At 53.1% G+C, this 19683-nt stretch overlaps 1 protein-coding gene across 2 annotated transcripts; it reads left to right on the top strand.

Moving 5' to 3' along the window:
• The first annotated feature begins 1351 nt into the window (after positions 1–1351).
• On the top strand, positions 1352–19189 carry LOC136788939 (uncharacterized). Of its 2 annotated transcripts, none has more exons than XM_066988021.1 (3): positions 1352–2800; positions 10940–11003; positions 11114–19189. In XM_066988021.1, the coding sequence occupies exons 1-3, from the start codon at positions 2768–2770 to the stop codon at positions 13213–13215; spliced, it is 2199 nt and encodes a 732-aa protein (XP_066844122.1). In that variant the 5' UTR covers positions 1352–2767; the 3' UTR covers positions 13216–19189. The 2 variants fall into 2 exon arrangements, with proteins under 2 accessions (XP_066844122.1, XP_066844121.1); XM_066988020.1 differs by lacking the exon at positions 1352–2800 and adding an exon at positions 10677–10803 and having other exon boundaries at positions 11114–19187.
• Positions 19190–19683: the final 494 nt, after the last annotated feature.

Genomic DNA, 19683 nt, shown 5'->3' with positions numbered 1-19683 from the left:
CAATTGTGGAAAGGTGTGACAGAGGACCAGGGGCCAGGCAGCTCACTCCTCCGGTCCAAATAAATCCTCTTCCTAGCCCCATGGTGGGAATCGTGTCTTGTTTGTGAAGCGCCGGCAGACTCACGGTGGGCTGTGCCTGCAGGCTGGAGGGGGGTGGCAGGGAAGGGGTGTCCCAGGGCAGGGGGCTTGCCCATTAGTCCAGTGTGAATTCACCCATTCCTCTCTTAATTCAGGGGTATTCTAAATGACACCTTCTCAAACTCCTAACTTGCAATTCCCAACTGGTAGCTCACAACTCATGACTTGTTTCGTGCATCCATCGAGAAAATAGTTGCCTACCTGAGGGTGAGAGAGCTACGTACGCAGAGGCTGATGAATACTCAGGAGATACCCGGCTCGATCGCGGTTCTCCTGATCCTCCTGACAGTGATGATTTAGATGATTTGGGCAAAGGCAATGCCATGGAGCTGGCTGCTCCTGTGAAAGGGATTGAGCAAACCCGGATGCACCCCCTCAGACTCCCGCGAGAGGCTTGGCCTCCTTGGAGTTAACTCATCTCCAGCTATAACTGACGGACCGTGTGTGGGAAAAAGGGGCACATCAGGATACCCTTGTGAGAAGCAATCTGTAGAAAGTAACACGGGCTCAGGTGAGGATCTCAGTGAAATAGCTTTTTATTCATGATTGCAGTGCCGGGTGTCCTGCAAGCAGGAGCGCGAAGCAGACGTGTATCATAACCTTATATCCCCTATTACCCGATTCTTGATTCCTCCCCTGTTTCCTCACTGGCTGAGTAGTACAGGTTCAGAACCTACTCGACGCTTGTTGCTATACCATGTATGTCCAATTTTATTTGACCAACCTTTAATTTCTCCTTTTCCCTCCTTTTTTCTTCTCTTGTGACTGGAGGGGCTCGTGACTTTTTGTTTTTGCTGTATCCGCAACTGCTTGTGTTGTATTTCTTAGCCATCCTCCTTGTTTTGGGAGAGTGGGACCTTCCAATGTCCCTTTATCTGCTTAGCATACTCCCCACTGTTATGCCACTGTTATGCCTGCACGATCGCTTTTAAATATGCAAAGGCCCCAAACCTGCAGCTCACACAGCAGGGCAGGAGTTGGGGCCTCAGTGCATCTGGAGCTGCAAGGGAGCCAGAATGCTGCCCAAGGCAGGGGCACTGCCTGCAGGTGCAGATGGCAACTGAGCCTGCCCAGACTGAGGTTCAGGACCACAAGGCAGGAAACGGAGCTGAAATGATGTGCACAGGGGGCTGCTCCTCCAGCCAGCCGCCAGCGCTGGGCAGCATGGTGCATGAGAGCCACCAGATGGGGTATGTCCCACCATCCAGCCAGCAGCAACAGGGATGATCCTTCATGAGAGTCTTCTTGACCAGACAAGGGGCGATGTCGGTGGAAGGACCTGTCCCAGCAGACTCTTGGATTGTCCACGGCCCTCCCTGTGCTTCCCAGCCCAGCCAACACAGTACTGCAAAAAGACCGGGGCTGCAGAACTGACTTTGTCATCATCCTGGCCCCTGCCACAAGGTACATGTGCTCATGGCACTTGCACCAAGCCTGTGGCACCCAGGGTACTGGAGCGGTACCGACCATCAACAGCACCCGCTCCCTCTGGGGAGTGGAGGGGAAGGTGCTGATCTCTGCTCTTTTGGGAGAGCAACGGGACCTGAGGGAACAGCACGGAGCTGTGACAGGGGAGGGTCAGGCTGGGTGTTAGGAAAAGGTTCTTCACCAAAGAGGATGGTTGGGCACTGGAACAGGGTCCCCAGGGATGTGGTCACAGCAGTGAGCCTGTCAGAGTCCATGCAGTGTTTAGACAATGCTCTCAGACATCGCGTTTGGTTTTTTGGTCCTTTGTGGAGCCAGGAGTTGGACTCGATGATCGAGGTGGGTCCCTTCTAACTTGGGATATTCTATGATTCTATGGAAGAGTGAGGCCCTTGTTGGCATAGTATCCACCAAGAGCCCTTCTCTCCCAACTTGGTATTGTGAGAAAAATCTCAAATAATTTTCTTCAGACAGGATCTTCTGTGAGGCTATTTTATTCATGATTGCAATGGCGGGCGTCCTGCCAATTAGGAGCGCATTTTTGTAAACAAATCATAACCTTTTATTCCCTATTACCCAACACCTGATCACCTCCCCTGTTTCCTCATTGGCTGAGTACTACAGGCTCACAAGCTACTCGATGCTCCTCTATACCATATATGCACAATTTTTCTTTTCTTTTCTTTTTTTTAACCCTTTAATTTCTCCTTTTTCCCTTTTTTCCCTTTGCTATGTATTGAGAACGTGTGATCTTTGTTTTACTATTCTCACACTGCTCATCCTGTTTTTCTCAAGCTTCCACCTTATTTTGGAACAGTGAGGCCTTCTACTGTCCACTTATCTACTTAGCATTTCTCTTTGTTATGACTACACAATTATCTCGGAATACAGAAAATTAGGTCTCTACTGCAAAAACGCAACTTAGTTTCTCACAGGGGGAGTGGCCTCTTCTGTGGGGGTGGCAGGAGAAGGGATGGGTGCCCAGAAGGGCCAGTGCTTCCCTCGTAGCAGCTGTAGGCGCTGCCCCTGTCTGACAAGGGGCTGAAATCAGCTTTCTGAGGCTGTGCAGTTTGGCCATGCATAGCTCCAGTTTTGCTTTAACACACGTTTCAAGACAACGTGACTTTCGAGGGGCTCCTCCTCCAGTCCCTGTCAGGATTCCCTCCACGGACGGCTAGCTGGCGGTGTGTCACGCATCACGGAGATGGGAGTCCACGGGGCTGACAGCAAGCAGCAGGTGAGATGTGTGTGTCCAGAGCTGCAAGGGAGCTGGCGAGGGACAACACAGGGCATGGGTGCTGCTTTATGGAAGGTGCTGGAAAACCTGACAGAGGCCGGAGGGGCTGAAGGAAGTGCCCGCCACCCAGAACCAAAAGGCAAGGGTGACAGCGGCAGCTCAGCAAACAGAGGACTGCAGGAGGGTTGCTGATGGAGTTGCAGGCAGAGACAGAGCATTGGGTATGGTGTGGGGTGTGGGAGGAGCTGGGAGCTGGGATGTGACCCTGGCCCTACGCAGGGAGCCCAGGGGGAGCCATCCTGGCCCCCCACCCTGTCCACGGCATGCAGCAGAGGGGTAGCTGGGAAGAGCCAGCAGCCCTGGGCAGCGTCCCCATGATGGCAGAATGCTCAAAGCCACAGGACCCTTGCCCAGGGCGACAGCACAGCCCGGCCGGTACCCATGTGTCACAGCCTAAATTATTACCTGGCCTGCAGGTATTTCAAGATTGGAACAGTGGCTTTGGGAATTCTGTTATACACAAGAACAAGAAGGCGTACTTTTCTTGAGACTTCCCCAACACATCCTACCTTGCTGCCAGGGGGAGACCCCACAGAGCTCTCTCATGGACAAGTCAATATTTTTCTGTAGGAAACTGGAGTTTTTTGAAATCTGGAAGCCCCATGCCCTGCCTCTCCTGCAGGCTGGGTGGCAGCTGCGCTCAGATGTAGAGCTCTGCAGCAGTGATGTCTTCTGTTGCCCCTGGGAAATCTTATCCCGGATGGAGTGGACGCTGCTGCCGGTCGGTACCGCTAAAGTACCTTTGGTGCCACAGGCTTGGCACAAGTGACAGGAGCATGTGTACCTGGTGACAGGGGCACTGTGGTGCTGTGAGGATGAGCTGGAGTGGCTGCAGGGCTTTTGGGGTCTTGTGGAGGCTGTTAAGCTGGGAGGTGTCATGGCCGACCAGTGTGGCCTTCCTGCTGGGAAGCTGCCATGTGGAGTGCTCCTGGGGGTGCTCTCGGAGCGTGAGCCCAAGCCTGGGGAGTTCTCAGCACTGCTGGGGCATTTTCTACTCCAGGGCCACCACTTGTGCCCTTTGGGGCCTGCCTCAGTACCAGCTCTGTTTGGTGGTGTTGTCCCCTCCGTGCTGGTGGTCCCCTCCTCCTGGGGCAGTGCTCGCTGTGACGCATGCTCTGTGCTAAGGTGGTCCCCACTGTGCTGCAGCCTCTTGCTGTGGATGTGCAGCTCCAGGGCCTCGTGCTGCTCCTCAGACATGAACCTGGTCTCGGTGCTGTGGAAGTAGATGGGAACTGGGAGGGAGCGTGGTGTCCTGGAGGCCACTGGACAGGTGATGGATGCCCCAAGCTCCTTCTGTTTGACCTGGTCCGGACGGAGGAGGGATTTGGGCTTGAGGAAGCGGACACAGGGACTTCGTGCTGGTAGGGGGGCAGAGCCAGCACAGGGATTTTTGGACATTTCGGACATTTTTGGACAAAAAAGGACTCTTTCCTTTTTTGTAATCCTGAATTTCCATCATGGATGGCTTGGGCACTCTCACACCCTGCGGGCACTGGTTCTGTGTGGAGAGTCCTATTGGTTTCCCCATGCTTTTATCCGTGCCAATGGAAGACTGTAACTTGTGGTTTCTCACAGACATGCCATGATCAGCGTTTCTTCGGATTGTAGATGGCTCTTGTGTTGGTCCTGCAGCCACTTTGGCCATGCCAGGAACAGCTGAAGAGGCCATGGACAATCCGTGAGGTCGCAGGAATTCCTTTTCTCTGCGTGCCTGCCCCTCCATCCTTCCGAAAGAAGCTGTGGCGGTTGGTCTTCTCAGGGCTGAAAAGGGCTGTTTCTGTCTCATCCAGTACAGGAGGCCGCTGTTTAAACCCAGGACGAGGGGTAACGGACACAAACGGAAGCACAGCAGGTCCTGGCTGAATATGAGAGGGCATTTCTTTACTGTGAGGGTGACAGAGCACTTGAACAGGTTGCCCAGAGAGGTTGTGGAGTCTCCTTCTCTGGAGATACTCTAAAAAACGCGCCTGGATGCCATCCTGCGCAATGTGGTCTGGGTGACCCTGCTGGGCAGGGGGTTTTGAATTGGATGATCTTCAGGGGTCCCTTCCAACCTCAGCCATTCTGTGATTCTGTGACCACCGTCTCAGTGAAGAACTGGTCCCAACCACCCAGCCTCACCCTCCCCTGTCACAGCTCCGTGCCCTTCCCTTTGTCCTGTTGCTGTCCTCTGGCAGCTCAGCGCCTGCCCCTCTGCTCCCCTTGTGAGGAAGCTGCAGGCCGCCATGAGGCCTGCTCTCAGCCTCCTCTCAGCTGGGAAGGAGCTCTTTATTACTTTTGGTCCCACTTGATGGCAGAATTGTCAGCACAACCGCTTGACTTTTGCTAAAATGAGCAGTTAACGAAGGGCTTTATTAAGGGCCGGTGTCATGGGGCAGTAATGCCATATCCGCAGGCCTGGCGGGACCGACCCACGCACTCAGGCAGCCCCTTCTTGCTGCTTCCTTTCCAAAGCCTGCACTTCAGGCAAGACTGCAGATTTTCCTCACTCTGCAGTCTGGCTTTGTACACTAAAGAGTTGCTCTTCTCCTTTTTAAAGTTCTCTTTCACTCTGCTCTTTCTCTCTTGGCCTTTTTCATCAGCTTTACCTCTTGCTGAGTGATGGCTTGCTACCATTTGCCTAGCTAAGGTGGCCTGTCTTCTTGAAAGCCAGTAAAATAACCTAAAGTGCCCCTTGCCCTGTTTCGTGCCCATGAGTTCAGGTTGGTGGGGATTGCTGCCCAACGATCACATCTTCCTGCCACTTGTAGGACCATGGAAACAAGAGCAGAAATCTGCTTGATTTCCTTCTGTTGCACCTGCCTGTATCTGTCGAAGAGCTGAGTTACTTTACCAGTTTTCTGCTCTTGTTTGCTCTGGGTGTGTAGAAACAAGTACGCTTCTAGTTCCTGGAAATGGAAGCTCCATATTTTGGCAAAACAGATTCTGTTTTATTATGAACCACAGGAATGTCTTGAAAGAATTTTTGTATTTCTAGCTCTCTAGCCAGTGTAGCAGGAGCAATGGCAGGACTATGTTTAAAATCCTGCGGCAAGTGAGTAAATGCATATTGTAGTCCCTGCCAGGTACAAGCAGATCCCTCCCTATCTGTCTCCAGTATTGGAATCGTAAAAAACACATCCTACGTGTCTACTGCGTCCATCCGTGGAAACGCCTGTTCATTAGAAAAATAGACTTTATCAGTTCAACTGGGAATAGACAAAGTAGCCAGTGCAGTGGCGGCATTCAGGGCTGTGTAATCTGTGGGTCGCCACGTGGCCTTTTGTGGGAATGAAAGTTGTGGTTTTGCAGGGGAAAATGCCACTAACCTTGCATATTCAAAAGTGATTGTGCAGGCATAATGGTGGTATAACAGTGCCAAGTATGTTAAGAAGATAGGGGGACAGTGGAGGTTCCCACTGTCTAGTCAAGGCAGAAGAAGTCCCTCTAGTCACAAGAGAAGAAGGGAAAAAAACAAAAACGAAAACAACAACTAAAGGAGACATTAAAAGTCGGTCAAATAAAATTGTACATGTATGGTATAGTAATAAGCGTCAAGTAGGTTGTAAACCTGTAGTGCTCAGCCAGTGAGGAAATGGGAGGAATCAAACGTTGGGTAATAGGGGATGTAAGGTTATGATACACCTCTGCTGCGCGCTCCTGCTTGTAGGGTGCCCACCACTGCAATCACCAATAAAAATGCTAGTTCAGTGAGATCCTCGCCTGAGCCTGTGTTATTGGCTGCAGGTTGTTTCTCACTCTTTGGAGCCTCTATGGTCAACGCAAGGGAACTGTAGTCTTTAACAGACCATTGTGTCTCTCAACCTTTCCGGAGGCTTCTGGATGATATGGGCGGTGACACACCCATTCAATGCAGTGTTTCTTGGTCCAGGAGCTCAGAAGAGTATTTTGGGAATGATTCCCATTCTCCGACTGAGTACAAATACCAGGTTAGTCTCATGACCAGCAATTTCATCATATCATAAGACAGTGTTACACCGCATAGTAACATACCTATGACGACGTTGCCATCACTGAAACGTGGTGGGACCACTCCCATGACTGGAGTGCTGCAATGACTGGCTATAGGATCTTCAGAAGGGACAGGCAGCGCAGAAGGGGTGGTGGTGTGGCTCTCTATATTAGAGAGTGTTTTGATGTTGTGGAACTTGAGACTGGGAATGATAAGGCTGAGTCCCTGTGGGTTAGGGTCGGCGGGAAGGCCAACAAGGCAAGCATCCTGGTGGGGGTCTGTTACAGACCGCCAAACCAGGATGAGGAGACGGATGAGGAATTCTACAGGCAGCTGGCAAAAGTTGCGAAATCATCAGCTCTTGTCCTCGTAGGGGACTTCAGCTTCCCAGACATATCCTGGAAATGCGATACAGCTCAGAGAAAGCAGTCTAGGAGGTTTCTGGAGAGCGTGGAAGATAGTTCCGTGATGCAGCTGGTTAGTGAGCCTACCAGGGGAGGTGCCCCACTAGACCTTCTGCTCACAAACTGTACTGGGTCGGGCTGGGATGTTAACTTTCCCTGCAGCAGCCCATACAGTGCTGTGCTCTGCACTCGTAGCTAGAACAGCGATGGTATCACACCAGTGTTGTGTCTGCTGCTGAGCAGTGCTGGCACAGCATCAGGACTCTCTCTAACTCCACTAGGGGTGGGCAAAGATGTGAGAAAAGAAACGTCACCAGGGCAGCTGACCTAAACCAACCAAAGGGATATTCCATACCATACGATGTCACACTCAGCAATAAAAGGTGGAAAAAGGAGGAAGAGGGGAGCGGTGGGCTCTCGTTGTGAAAACGTCTGTCCTCGTCCCGAACACCGGCTACGTGCGTTGAGGCCCTGCTTCAAGGACGTGGTCAAGCATCGCTCGTTTGTGGGAAGCAGAGAGTAATTTCTTTCCTCTGCACTTCCACATAGCCTTTACTTGTTTTGTTTCGTTTTCCCTTTCCCCCTCCCTTTTCCCCTTTCCTTTTTCCCCTTTAGTTAAATTGTTAATTGTTTAGTTAAATTGTTTAGTTAAATTGTTTAATTAATAATAATCTTTCCTTAATAATTATTTTTTTTCCTTTAATTAAATCATCCTTATCTCAACCCGTGAGTTGTTCTTTCCTTTACTTCTTCCCCTCCTCATCTAAGGAGGGGGAGTGAGAGGGCGGTTGTGGTGTTCAGCTGCCTAGCACGGTAAAACAACCACACAAACAGAGAAGGAGTGGTGGGAGATGTGGTGGTTGGGAGCTGTCTTGGGCAGATTGACCACGAAACGGTACAGTTCTCTATTCTTGGCGCAGTCAGGAGGGGGACCAGTAAAGCTGCTGTCTTGGACTTCTGGAGGGCAGCCTTTGAGCCGTTCAGGACACTGGTTGGCAGAGTCCCTTGGGAGGCAGTTCTGAAGGGCAGAGGAGTCCCGGAAGGCTGGGCACTCCTCAGGAAGGAAATCTTAATGGCTCAGGAGCAGTCTGTCCCCACGTGCCCGAAGACGAGCCGGCATGGAAGAAGACCAGCCTGGCTGAACAGAGAGGTGTGGCTAGAGCTTAAGGAAAAAAAGAGGGTTTATGATCTTTGGAAAAGAGGGTGGGCCACTCAGAAGGATTATAAGGATGTTGTAAGGATGTGCAGGGGCAAAATTAGAAAGGCCAAAGCTCATCCGGAGCTCAATCTGGCTACTGCTGTTAAAGATAACAGAAAATGTTTTTAGAAGTACATTAACACAAAAAGGAGGACTAAGGAGAATCTCCATCCTTTACTGCATGCGGGGGGAAACTTAGTGGCGAGAGACGAGGAAAAGGCTGAGGTGTTTAATGCCTTCTTTGCCTCAGCCTTTAGCGGCAAGACCAGTTGTTCTCTAGATAGCCGGTACCCTGAGCTGGAGGAAGGGGACGGGGAGCAGAACGTGGCGCTCACAACCCACGAGGAAATGGTTGGCGACCTGCTACAGCACTTAGATGTATGCAAGTCAATGGGGCCAGATGGGATCCACCCGAGGGTACTGAGAGAACTGGCTCAAGAGCTGGCCAAGCCGCTTTGCATCATTTATCAGCAGCCCTGGCTATCAGGGGAGGTCCCAGTCAACTGGCGGCTAGCAAACATGACACCCATCTACAAGAAGGGCTGGAGGGTAGACCTGGGAAACTGTAGGCCTGTTAGTTTGACCTCAGTGCCAGGGAAGCTCATGCAGCAGATTATTTTGAGCGCCATCACGCGGCACTTGCAGGGCAAGCAGGCGATCAGGCCCAGTCAGCATGGGTTTATGAAAGACAGGTCCTGCTTGACGAACCTGATCTCCTTCTATGACAAAGTGACGCGCTTAGTGGATGAGGAAAAGGCTGTGCATGTGGTCTACCTTGACTTCAGTAAGGCTTTTGACACCGTTTCCCACAGCATTCTCCTCAAGAAACTGGCTGCTCTTGGCTTGGACTGGCGTACGCTTTGTTGGGTTAGAAACTGCCGGGGTAGCCGGGCCCGAAGAGTCGTGGTGAAAGGAGTTAAATCCAGTTGGAGGCCGGTCACTAGTGGAGTCCCCCAGGGCTCAGTACTAGGGCCAGTTCTCTTTAATATCTTTACCGATGATCTGGACGAGGGGATCGAGTGCACCCTCAGTAAGTTTGCAGACGACACCAAGTTAGGTGCGTGTGTCGATCTGCTCGAGGGTAGGAAGGCTCTGCAGGAGGATCTGGATAGGCTGGAGCGATGGGCTGAGGCCAACTGTATGAAGTTCAGCAAGGCCAAGTGCTGGGTCCTGCACCTGGGGCACAACAACCCCAAGCAGCGCTACAGGCTGGGAGATGAGTGGTTAGAAAGCTGCCTGGCTGAGAAGGACCTGGGAGTATTGGTTGATTCCCGAGGAGCAATGGCAGTGTTCAAGGCTGGATAATCTCCCGAGAGTCGCCACTTGCCATTTGGAGTCTTTACTGAAGCTAGAGGAGAACTGCAGGGGCGATGAGACTTGACAGTGCTTCCCCATTCCTCTAGCTCTTTTACCAGTTTGCTAAAAGGAGGGGTTGTGGTTTAACCCAGCAGACAGCTAAGCACCACACAGCCGTTTGCTCACTCCTCAACAGTGGGACTGGGGAGAGAACCACAAAAAAGGTAAAAGTCATGGGTTGAGATAATGACAATTTAATAGCGAAAGAAAAGGAAGGGATGATAATAGTAGTAAAAATGGAATACACAAAGTAACTGACGCACAACGCAATTGCTTACCACCTGCTGACCAATGCCCAGTTTGTCCCCAGACAGTGGCGGCACACCCTGGCCAACTCCCCCAAGTTTTATTGTTCAGCATGACGCGATATGGTATGAGACATCCCTTTGGCCAGCTGGGGTCAGCTGTCCTGGTTCTGTCCCCTCCCAGCTCCTTGTGCACCCCCGGCCTCCTCGATGGCAGGGCAGCGTGAGGAGCTGAAACGTCCTTGGCTCCATGTAAGCACTGCTACGCAATAATTAAAATATTGGTCTGTGATCAGCATTATTCTCTTCCTACACCCAGAAACAGTACCATACCAGCTACTAGGAAGAAAACCCGATCTCAGCTGAAGCCAGGAAAGGATGGATGGCATCAGAAGGGAACCTGTAGTGTGGCATATTAACCAGCTTGGGGTCAGGGACAGGAGCAGCTGTCCGACACGGCTGGAGCTGGGCAGTGGGCTCAGACCCTGGCCCCAAGCGAGGAGCCCGGGGAAGCCGTCCTGGTCCCCCACCTCCCCACAGGATGCAGCACAGGGGCACCGGCCTGCTTCAACGTGGGCTGGGGGCTGTGACCTCACAGAGGCGTTGCCGTGTGCTGTCTGTGACCTCACGGCCGTGACCCTATAAAGCACCGGCCACCACCCCCCGTCTGCCAGTGCGGTCGTACCTGGCTGTGAGCGATGGCTGACGACAGCAGCTTTTTCCTCATCCCCGGCCTCATGCTTTTGCTGGCCGGGATCTCCCTGCTCTCCAGGGGTCGAGACCGACAGGTACGGGGGCTGGAGGGTGGGGGAATTCGGGGCTGGGAGACTCGGGGCTTTGGGACTGGGGGGCCAGGAGGTGTTGGAAGGGGTCCCGTGGGTCCCTCCCCAGGTTGGTCACAGTGCCGTGCTTCTGTGCCCACAGGGTGACGGCCGACTCCGGCGAAGTTGTGGACGGCGGCAGCGGCAACCACCGGTACCAAAGCCAGGTGAGTCCCCCGTGGGTGAGCCTCAGCACCGAGCAGCCCATCCCTATGGGGCTGCGGTGGCCCTGGTGCCTCTCTCCCACTGCAGCTCAGACTCCCTCCCTGTTTTGCAGGCGGCAAGAGGCGTTACCGGTCAGTTACTGTGGACCACATCGTACGTGAGTCCATCATTCGCCCAGACGGGGGGCTGCCTCACAGAGGGGTGCAGCTCACTCGCCCTCTCAAATTGCCCATGGCCCCCCCAGCTGTTCCTGATATGGTTAAAGTGGCTGCAGGACAAGCAGCAGGACGAGCTGCAATGCCAAGGAAAGATGATTGTGGCATCTCTGGAAGAGAAGACAAATTGCTCTCTTCTATCAACACCAGCGGAAGTGTGGAAAAAGCAAGTGATTCCTCCAGAAGGAACAAGCAACCGCATGGCCTGACAGCCCTCAAACGTTCAATAACCGAGACTCAGGATCGTAGGGCAGGAGACAGGGACAAAGAGTTGCACTCTGAGGTGAGCTCCTCCAGCCAGCCACCACAAATGGACTGCATTGTGCGTGAGAGCATTCTCCGCCCGGATGGAGGGCTGCCTTACATGAGTGGATTGTTATTGCGGCCTCCTGCACAGCCCAGGGCAGAACCAGCTGTACTGAGTCCTGAGAACACCATCCGCAAGAGCTTCTTTCATAAGGATGAGGAGCAGACAAGAAGAGAAAAGGAATTCCTGCGGCCTCACAGATTGTCCGTGGCTTCTTCAGCTGTTCCTGGCATGGCCAAAGTGGCTGCAGGACCAACAGCAAGACCACCTACAATCCAGAGAAATGCTGGTCATGGCATGACTTTAAAAAAACACAAATTAGAGTCTTCCACTGACACCGACAGAAGCATGGGGAAACCAAGTGGGCTCTCCACAGAGAACCAATGCCCAAAGGGCTTGAGGGCACGCAAAATACCTAAGATGGAGATTCAGGATTACATGGAAGGAAAGAGGAAGCAAGGGCCACACTCAGGGATCAGCTCCTCCAGCCAGCCACCACAAATGGACTGCATTGTCCGGGAGAGCATTCTCCGCCCTGATGGAGGGCTGCCTCAGAGGAAGAGGGAGTTCCTGAAGCCTTTTGGGTTGCCCATGCTCTCTTCAGCATTTCCCAGCTGGGCCAAGAGGGAAAAAGGACTACCTTTGCCCCAGGCAAATAGAAGAGATGACAGGTCTGCACCTGGCAGGCACACAGACTGTGCTCTTAGTCCCAAGGAATGTGCAGGGAAACTGGGCGCGCTCCCCATGAAACAGCAGCAACCCAGGACTGACATTCGGGGCTCCACGCAGTGCAATAACAGTGAGCCATCTGCAAGGTGGATGATTGTTCACGAGAGGTTACTTGACCCACAAGAGGGACGATGTCAGTGGAAGGAGGTGTCCAAGGGGCGACTTCCACAGGACGACCTGTCCCAGCCACCTTTTGAACTGTCCACGGCCCTTCCAGTGCTTCCCAGCCCGGCCAACGGAATTATGCATAAAGACCAGGGCTGCCAAACTGACTATGTTATCATCCTGGATCCGTTTGTGACGGATGTCAGGAATGGGAAAGAGCCCGACACTGCAGCGCCTCTCAGGATCAAGAAGCTGCAGCTGAAGGAAGAGCACCGCAGCAAGCTCAGTGAGCACATAACAAAGAAGTGCCGGGAAGTACAGCTGCAACGCTTCCCTGGGCCAGTGCAGAGGTCCACTGAAAAGATGCATCGAGCACTGCCCAAAAATGCCTGTGCTGGGGCCGGAGCCTTACCACCACGAAGTCCCTGTGTCCGCTTCATCAAGCACAAGCCCCTCCTGCATCCGGACCAGGTCAAGCAGAGGAGGCTTGGGGCATCCATTGCCTGCCCAGCGGCCTCGAGGACACCACGCTCCCGCCCCGTGCCTGTCTTTTTCCACAGCCCTGAGGCCACGTTTATGCCTGAGGAGCAGCGTGAGGCCCTGGAGCTGCACATTCGTGCCAAGAAGCTGCAGATCCTTGAGAGACGTCTGGGCACGAAGCATCCATCCCAGTCAGCTGTGCCCCAGGAGGAGGGTGGCAGGGCAGCCCTAAGGACCAGCGCCCTGCCCAGCATGCTCTGCAAAGCTACAAAGACATCGAGCACCTCGTGGAACCAGGGATCCCACCAGGCAGACTCTGCTGAGGCGGTGCACAAGAGCAAGTGGCAGAACCTGCGGGCACTCTACTCTGCCCCGTAGGGCAAGGCCCACGGTCACAAGTAGCAATTGTGGAAAGGTGTGACAGAGGACCAGGGGCCAGGCAGCTCACTCCTCCGGTCCAAATAAATCCTCTTCCTAGCCCCATGGTGGGAATCGTGTCTTGTTTGTGAAGCGCCGGCAGACTCACGGTGGGCTGTGCCTGCAGGCTGGAGGGGGGTGGCAGGGAAGGGGTGTCCCAGGGCAGGGGGCTTGCCCATTAGTCCAGTGTGAATTCACCCATTCCTCTCTTAATTCAGGGGTATTCTAACTGACACCTTCTCAAACTCCTAACTTGCAATTCCCAACTGGTAGCTCACAACTCATGACTTGTTTCGTGCATCCATCGAGAAAATAGTTGCCTACCTGAGGGTGAGAGAGCTACATACGCAGAGGCTGATGAATACTCAGGAGATACCCAGCTCGATCGCGGTTCTCCTGATCCTCCTGACAGTGATGATTTAGATGATTTGGGCAAAGGCAATGCCATGGAGCTGGCTGCTCCTGTGAAAGGGATTGAGCAAACCCGGATGCACCCCCTCAGACTCCCGCGAGAGGCTTGGCCTCCTTGGAGTTAACTCATCTCCAGCTATAACTGACGGACCGTGTGTGGGAAAAAGGGGCACATCAGGATACCCTTGTGAGAAGCAATCTGTAGAAAGTAACACGGGCTCAGGTGAGGATCTCAGTGAAATAGCTTTTTATTCATGATTGCAGTGCCGGGTGTCCTGCAAGCAGGAGCGCGAAGCAGACGTGTATCATAACCTTATATCCCCTATTACCCGATTCTTGATTCCTCCCCTGTTTCCTCACTGGCTGAGTAGTACAGGTTCAGAACCTACTCGACGCTTGTTGCTATACCATGTATGTCCAATTTTATTTGACCAACCTTTAATTTCTCCTTTTCCCTCCTTTTTTCTTCTCTTGTGACTGGAGGGGCTCGTGACTTTTTGTTTTTGCTGTATCCGCAACTGCTTGTGTTGTATTTCTTAGCCATCCTCCTTGTTTTGGGAGAGTGGGACCTTCCAATGTCCCTTTATCTGCTTAGCATACTCCCCACTGTTATGCCACTGTTATGCCTGCACGATCGCTTTTAAATATGCAAAGGCCCCAAACCTGCAGCTCACACAGCAGGGCAGGAGTTGGGGCCTCAGTGCATCTGGAGCTGCAAGGGAGCCAGAATGCTGCCCAAGGCAGGGGCACTGCCTGCAGGTGCAGATGGCAACTGAGCCTGCCCAGACTGAGGTTCAGGACCACAAGGCAGGAAACGGAGCTGAAATGATGTGCACAGGGGGCTGCTCCTCCAGCCAGCCACCAGCGCTGGGCAGCATGGTGCATGAGAGCCACCAGATGGGGTATGTCCCACCATCCAGCCAGCAGCAACAGGGATGATCCTTCATGAGAGTCTTCTTGACCAGACAAGGGGCGATGTCGGTGGAAGGACCTGTCCCAGCAGACTCTTGGATTGTCCACGGCCCTCCCTGTGCTTCCCAGCCCAGCCAACACAGTACTGCAAAAAGACCGGGGCTGCAGAACTGACTTTGTCATCATCCTGGCCCCTGCCACAAGGTACATGTGCTCATGGCACTTGCACCAAGCCTGTGGCACCCAGGGTACTGGAGCGGTACCGACCATCAACAGCACCCGCTCCCTCTGGGGAGTGGAGGGGAAGGTGCTGATCTCTGCTCTTTTGGGAGAGCAACGGGACCTGAGGGAACAGCACGGAGCTGTGACAGGGGAGGGTCAGGCTGGGTGTTAGGAAAAGGTTCTTCACCAAAGAGGATGGTTGGGCACTGGAACAGGGTCCCCAGGGATGTGGTCACAGCAGTGAGCCTGTCAGAGTCCATGCAGTGTTTAGACAATGCTCTCAGACATCGCGTTTGGTTTTTTGGTCCTTTGTGGAGCCAGGAGTTGGACTCGATGATCGAGGTGGGTCCCTTCTAACTTGGGATATTCTATGATTCTATGGAAGAGTGAGGCCCTTGTTGGCATAGTATCCACCAAGAGCCCTTCTCTCCCAACTTGGTATTGTGAGAAAAATCTCAAATAATTTTCTTCAGACAGGATCTTCTGTGAGGCTATTTTATTCATGATTGCAATGGCGGGCGTCCTGCCAATTAGGAGTGCATTTTTGTAAACAAATCATAACCTTTTATTCCCTATTACCCAACACCTGATCACCTCCCCTGTTTCCTCATTGGCTGAGTACTACAGGCTCACAAGCTACTCGATGCTCCTCTATACCATATATGCACAATTTTTCTTTCTTTCTTTTTTTTTAACCCTTTAATTTCTCCTTTTTCCCTTTTTTCCCTTTGCTATGTATTGAGAACGTGTGATCTTTGTTTTACTATTCTCACACTGCTCATCCTGTTTTTCTCAAGCTTCCACCTTATTTTGGAACAGTGAGGCCTTCTACTGTCCACTTATCTACTTAGCATTTCTCTTTGTTATGACTACACAATTAGCTCGGAATACAGAAAATTAGCTCTCTGCTGCAAAAACGCACCTTAGTTTCTCACAGGGGGAGTGGCCTCTTCTGTGGGGGTGGCAGGAGAAGGGATGGGTGCCCAGAAGGGCCAGTGCTTCCCTCGTAGCAGCTGTAGGCGCTGCCCCTGTCTGACAAGGGGCTGAAATCAGCTTTCTGAGGCTGTGCAGTTTGGCCATGCATAGCTCCAGTTTTGCTTTAACACACGTTTCAAGACAACGTGACTTTCGAGGGGCTCCTCCTCCAGTCCCTGTCAGGATTCCCTCCACGGACGGCTAGCTGGCGGTGTGTCACGCATGATGGAGATGGGAGTCCACGGGGCTGACAGCAAGCAGCAGGTGAGATGTGTGTGTCCAGAGCTGCAAGGGAGCTGGCGAGGGACAACACAGGGCATGGGTGCTGCTTTATGGAAGGTGCTGGAAAACCTGACAGAGGCCGGAGGGGCTGAAGGAAGTGCCCGCCACCCAGAACCAAAAGGCAAGGGTGACAGCGGCAGCTCAGCAAACAGAGGACTGCAGGAGGGTTGCTGATGGAGTTGCAGGCAGAGACAGAGCATTGGGTATGGTGTGGGGTGTGGGAGGAGCTGGGAGCTGGGATGTGACCCTGGCCCTACGCAGGGAGCCCAGGGGGAGCCATCCTGGCCCCCCACCCTGTCCACGGCATGCAGCAGAGGGGTAGCTGGGAAGAGCCAGCAGCCCTGGGCAGCGTCCCCATGATGGCAGAATGCTCAAAGCCACAGGACCCTTGCCCAGGGCGACAGGGATCTGGGGTCGTGGTAGACAGCAAGTTGAATATGAGCCAGCAGTGTGCCCTGGCGGCCAGGAGGGCCAACCGTGTCCTGGGGTGCGTCAAGCACGGCATCGCTAGTAGGTCAAGGGAGGTGATTGTCCCGCTCTACTCTGCGCTGGTGCGGCCTCACCTCGAGTACTGTGTGCAGTTCTGGGCACCACAGTATAAAAAGGACATGAAACTGTTGGAGAGTGTACAGAGGAGGGCTACGAAGATGGTGAAAGGCCTGGAGGGGAAGACGTACGAGGAACGGCTGAGGTCACTGGGCCTGTTCAGCCTGGAGAAGAGGAGGCTGAGGGGAGACCTCATCACAGTCTACAACTTCCTCGTAAGGGGGTGTCGAGAGGCAGGAGACCTTTTCTCCATTAACAGCAGTGACAGGACCCGCGGGAACGGGGTTAAGCTGAGGCAGCGAAAATTTAGGCTCGACATCAGGAGGGGGTTCTTCACAGAGAGGGTGGTTGCACACTGGAACAGGCTCCCCAGGGAAGTGGTCACTGCACCGAGCCTGTCTGAATTTAAGAAGAGATTGGATCTGAACTTTTGGGTAGACCTGTGCGGTATCAAGAGTTGGACTTGATGATCCTTAAGGGTCCCTTCCAACTCAGGATATTCTATGATTCTATGATTCTATGATTCTATGACAGCACAGCCCGGCCGGTACCCATGTGTCACAGCCTAAATTATTACCTGGCCTGCAGGTATTTCAAGATTGGAACAGTGGCTTTGGGAATTCTGTTATACACAAGAACAAGAAGGCGTACTTTTCTTGAGACTTCCCCAACACATCCTACCTTGCTGCCAGGGGGAGACCCCACAGAGCTCTCTCATGGACAAGTCAATATTTTTCTGTAGGAAACTGGAGTTTTTTGAAACCTGGAAGCCCCATGCCCTGCCTCTCCTGCAGGCTGGGTGGCAGCTGCGCTCAGATGTAGAGCTCTGCAGCAGTGATGTCTTCTGTTGCCCCTGGGAAATCTTATCCCGGATGGAGTGGACGCTGCTGCCGGTCGGTACCGCTAAAGTACCTTTGGTGCCACAGGCTTGGCACAAGTGACAGGAGCATGTGTACCTGGTGACAGGGGCACTGTGGTGCTGTGAGGATGAGCTGGAGTGGCTGCAGGGCTTTTGGGGTCTTGTGGAGGCTGTTAAGCTGGGAGGTGTCATGGCCGACCAGTGTGGCCTTCCTGCTGGGAAGCTGCCATGTGGAGTGCTCCTGGGGGTGCTCTCGGAGCGTGAGCCCAAGCCTGGGGAGTTCTCAGCACTGCTGGGGCATTTTCTACTCCAGGGCCACCACTTGTGCCCTTTGGGGCCTGCCTCAGTACCAGCTCTGTTTGGTGGTGTTGTCCCCTCCGTGCTGGTGGTCCCCTCCTCCTGGGGCAGTGCTCGCTGTGACGCATGCTCTGTGCTAAGGTGGTCCCCACTGTGCTGCAGCCTCTTGCTGTGGATGTGCAGCTCCAGGGCCTCGTGCTGCTCCTCAGACATGAACCTGGTCTCGGTGCTGTGAAAGTAGATGGGAACTGGGAGGGAGCGTGGTGTCCTGGAGGCCACTGGACAGGTGATGGATGCCCCAAGCTCCTTCTGTTTGACCTGGTCCGGACGGAGGAGGGATTTGGGCTTGAGGAAGCGGACACAGGGACTTCGTGCTGGTAGGGGGGCAGAGGCAGCAGAGGGATTTTTGGACATTTCGGACATTTTTGGACAAAAAAGGACTCTTTCCTTTTTTGTAATCCTGAATTTCCATCATGGATGGCTTGGGCACTCTCACACCCTGCGGGCACTGGTTCTGTGTGGAGAGTCCTATTGGTTTCCCCATGCTTTTATCCGTGCCAATGGAAGACTGTAACTTGTGGTTTCTCACAGACATGCCATGATCAGCGTTTCTTCGGATTGTAGATGGTTCTTGTGTTGGTCCTGCAGCCACTTTGGCCATGCCAGGAACAGCTGAAGAGGCCATGGACAATCCGTGAGGTCGCAGGAATTCCTTTTCTCTGCGTGCCTGCCCCTTCATCCTTCCGAAAGAAGCTGTGGCGGTTGGTCTTCTCAGGGCTGAAAAGGGCTGTTTCTGTCTCATCCAGTACAGGAGGCCGCTGTTTAAACCCAGGACGAGGGGTAACGGACACAAACGGAAGCACAGCAGGTCCTGGCTGAATATGAGAAGGCATTTCTTTACTGTGAGGGTGACAGAGCACTTGAACAGGTTGCCCAGAGAGGTTGTGGAGTCTCCTTCTCTGGAGATATTCTAAAAAACGCGCCTGGATGCCATCCTGCGCAATGTGGTCTGGGTGATCCTGCTGGGCAGGGGGTTTTGAATTGGATGATCTTCAGGGGTCCCTTCCAACCTCAGCCATTCGGTGATTCTGTGACCACCGTCTCAGTGAAGAACTGGTCCCAACCACCCAGCCTCACCCTCCCCTGTCACAGCTCCGTGCCCTTCCCTCGGTCCTGTTGCTGTCCTCTGGCAGCTCAGCGCCTGCCCCTCTGCTCCCCTTGTGAGGAAGCTGCAGGCCGCCATGAGGCCTGCTCTCAGCCTCCTCTCAGCTGGGAAGGAGCTCTTTATTACTTTTGGTCCCACTTGATGGCAGAATTGTCAGCACAACCGCTTGACTTTTGCTAAAATGAGCAGTTAATGAAGGGCTTTATTAAGGGCCGGTGTCATGGGGCAGTAATGCCATATCCGCAGGCCTGGCGGGTCCGACCCACGCACTCAGGCAGCCCCTTCTTGCTGCTTCCTTTCCAAAGCCTGCACTTCAGGCAAGACTGCAGATTTTCCTCACTCTGCAGTCTGGCTTTGTACACTAAAGAGTTGCTCTTCTCCTTTTTAAAGTTCTCTTTCACTCTGCTCTTTCTCTCTTGGCATTTTTCATCAGCTTTACCTCTTGCTGAGTGATGGCTTGCTGCCATTTTATGCACATAATCATAGCACCAACAGTGATTAGTTGAACAGACGTGCAGGTTACAGCTACAGTCATCAGTCCTCTCATACGTATTTGAGCAATACATTGAGAACATTTTCAAAGCATGTACCGGTGCCTGGTCCCCCCCGCCAAGAGTAAGAACGTGTTTCCCTTGAGGTTGCTTCTTTTTTTTTTTTTTTTACTTCTGCTTTTTACTTTTGTCTTGGTCTACATAATGGCAACCACTGCTTTTCACAAGATCACCAAGAGCTCCTTTGGCACCTGACACGTGGTCTAATA

This window comes from Anser cygnoides, chromosome Z (genome assembly GCF_040182565.1).
Source record: "Anser cygnoides isolate HZ-2024a breed goose chromosome Z, Taihu_goose_T2T_genome, whole genome shotgun sequence".
In the NCBI taxonomy this organism is placed as follows: Eukaryota; Metazoa; Chordata; class Aves; order Anseriformes; family Anatidae; genus Anser; species Anser cygnoides.
The sequence above is the reverse complement of the archived record's forward strand: the minus strand, read 5'-3'. Positions and strand labels throughout refer to the sequence as shown.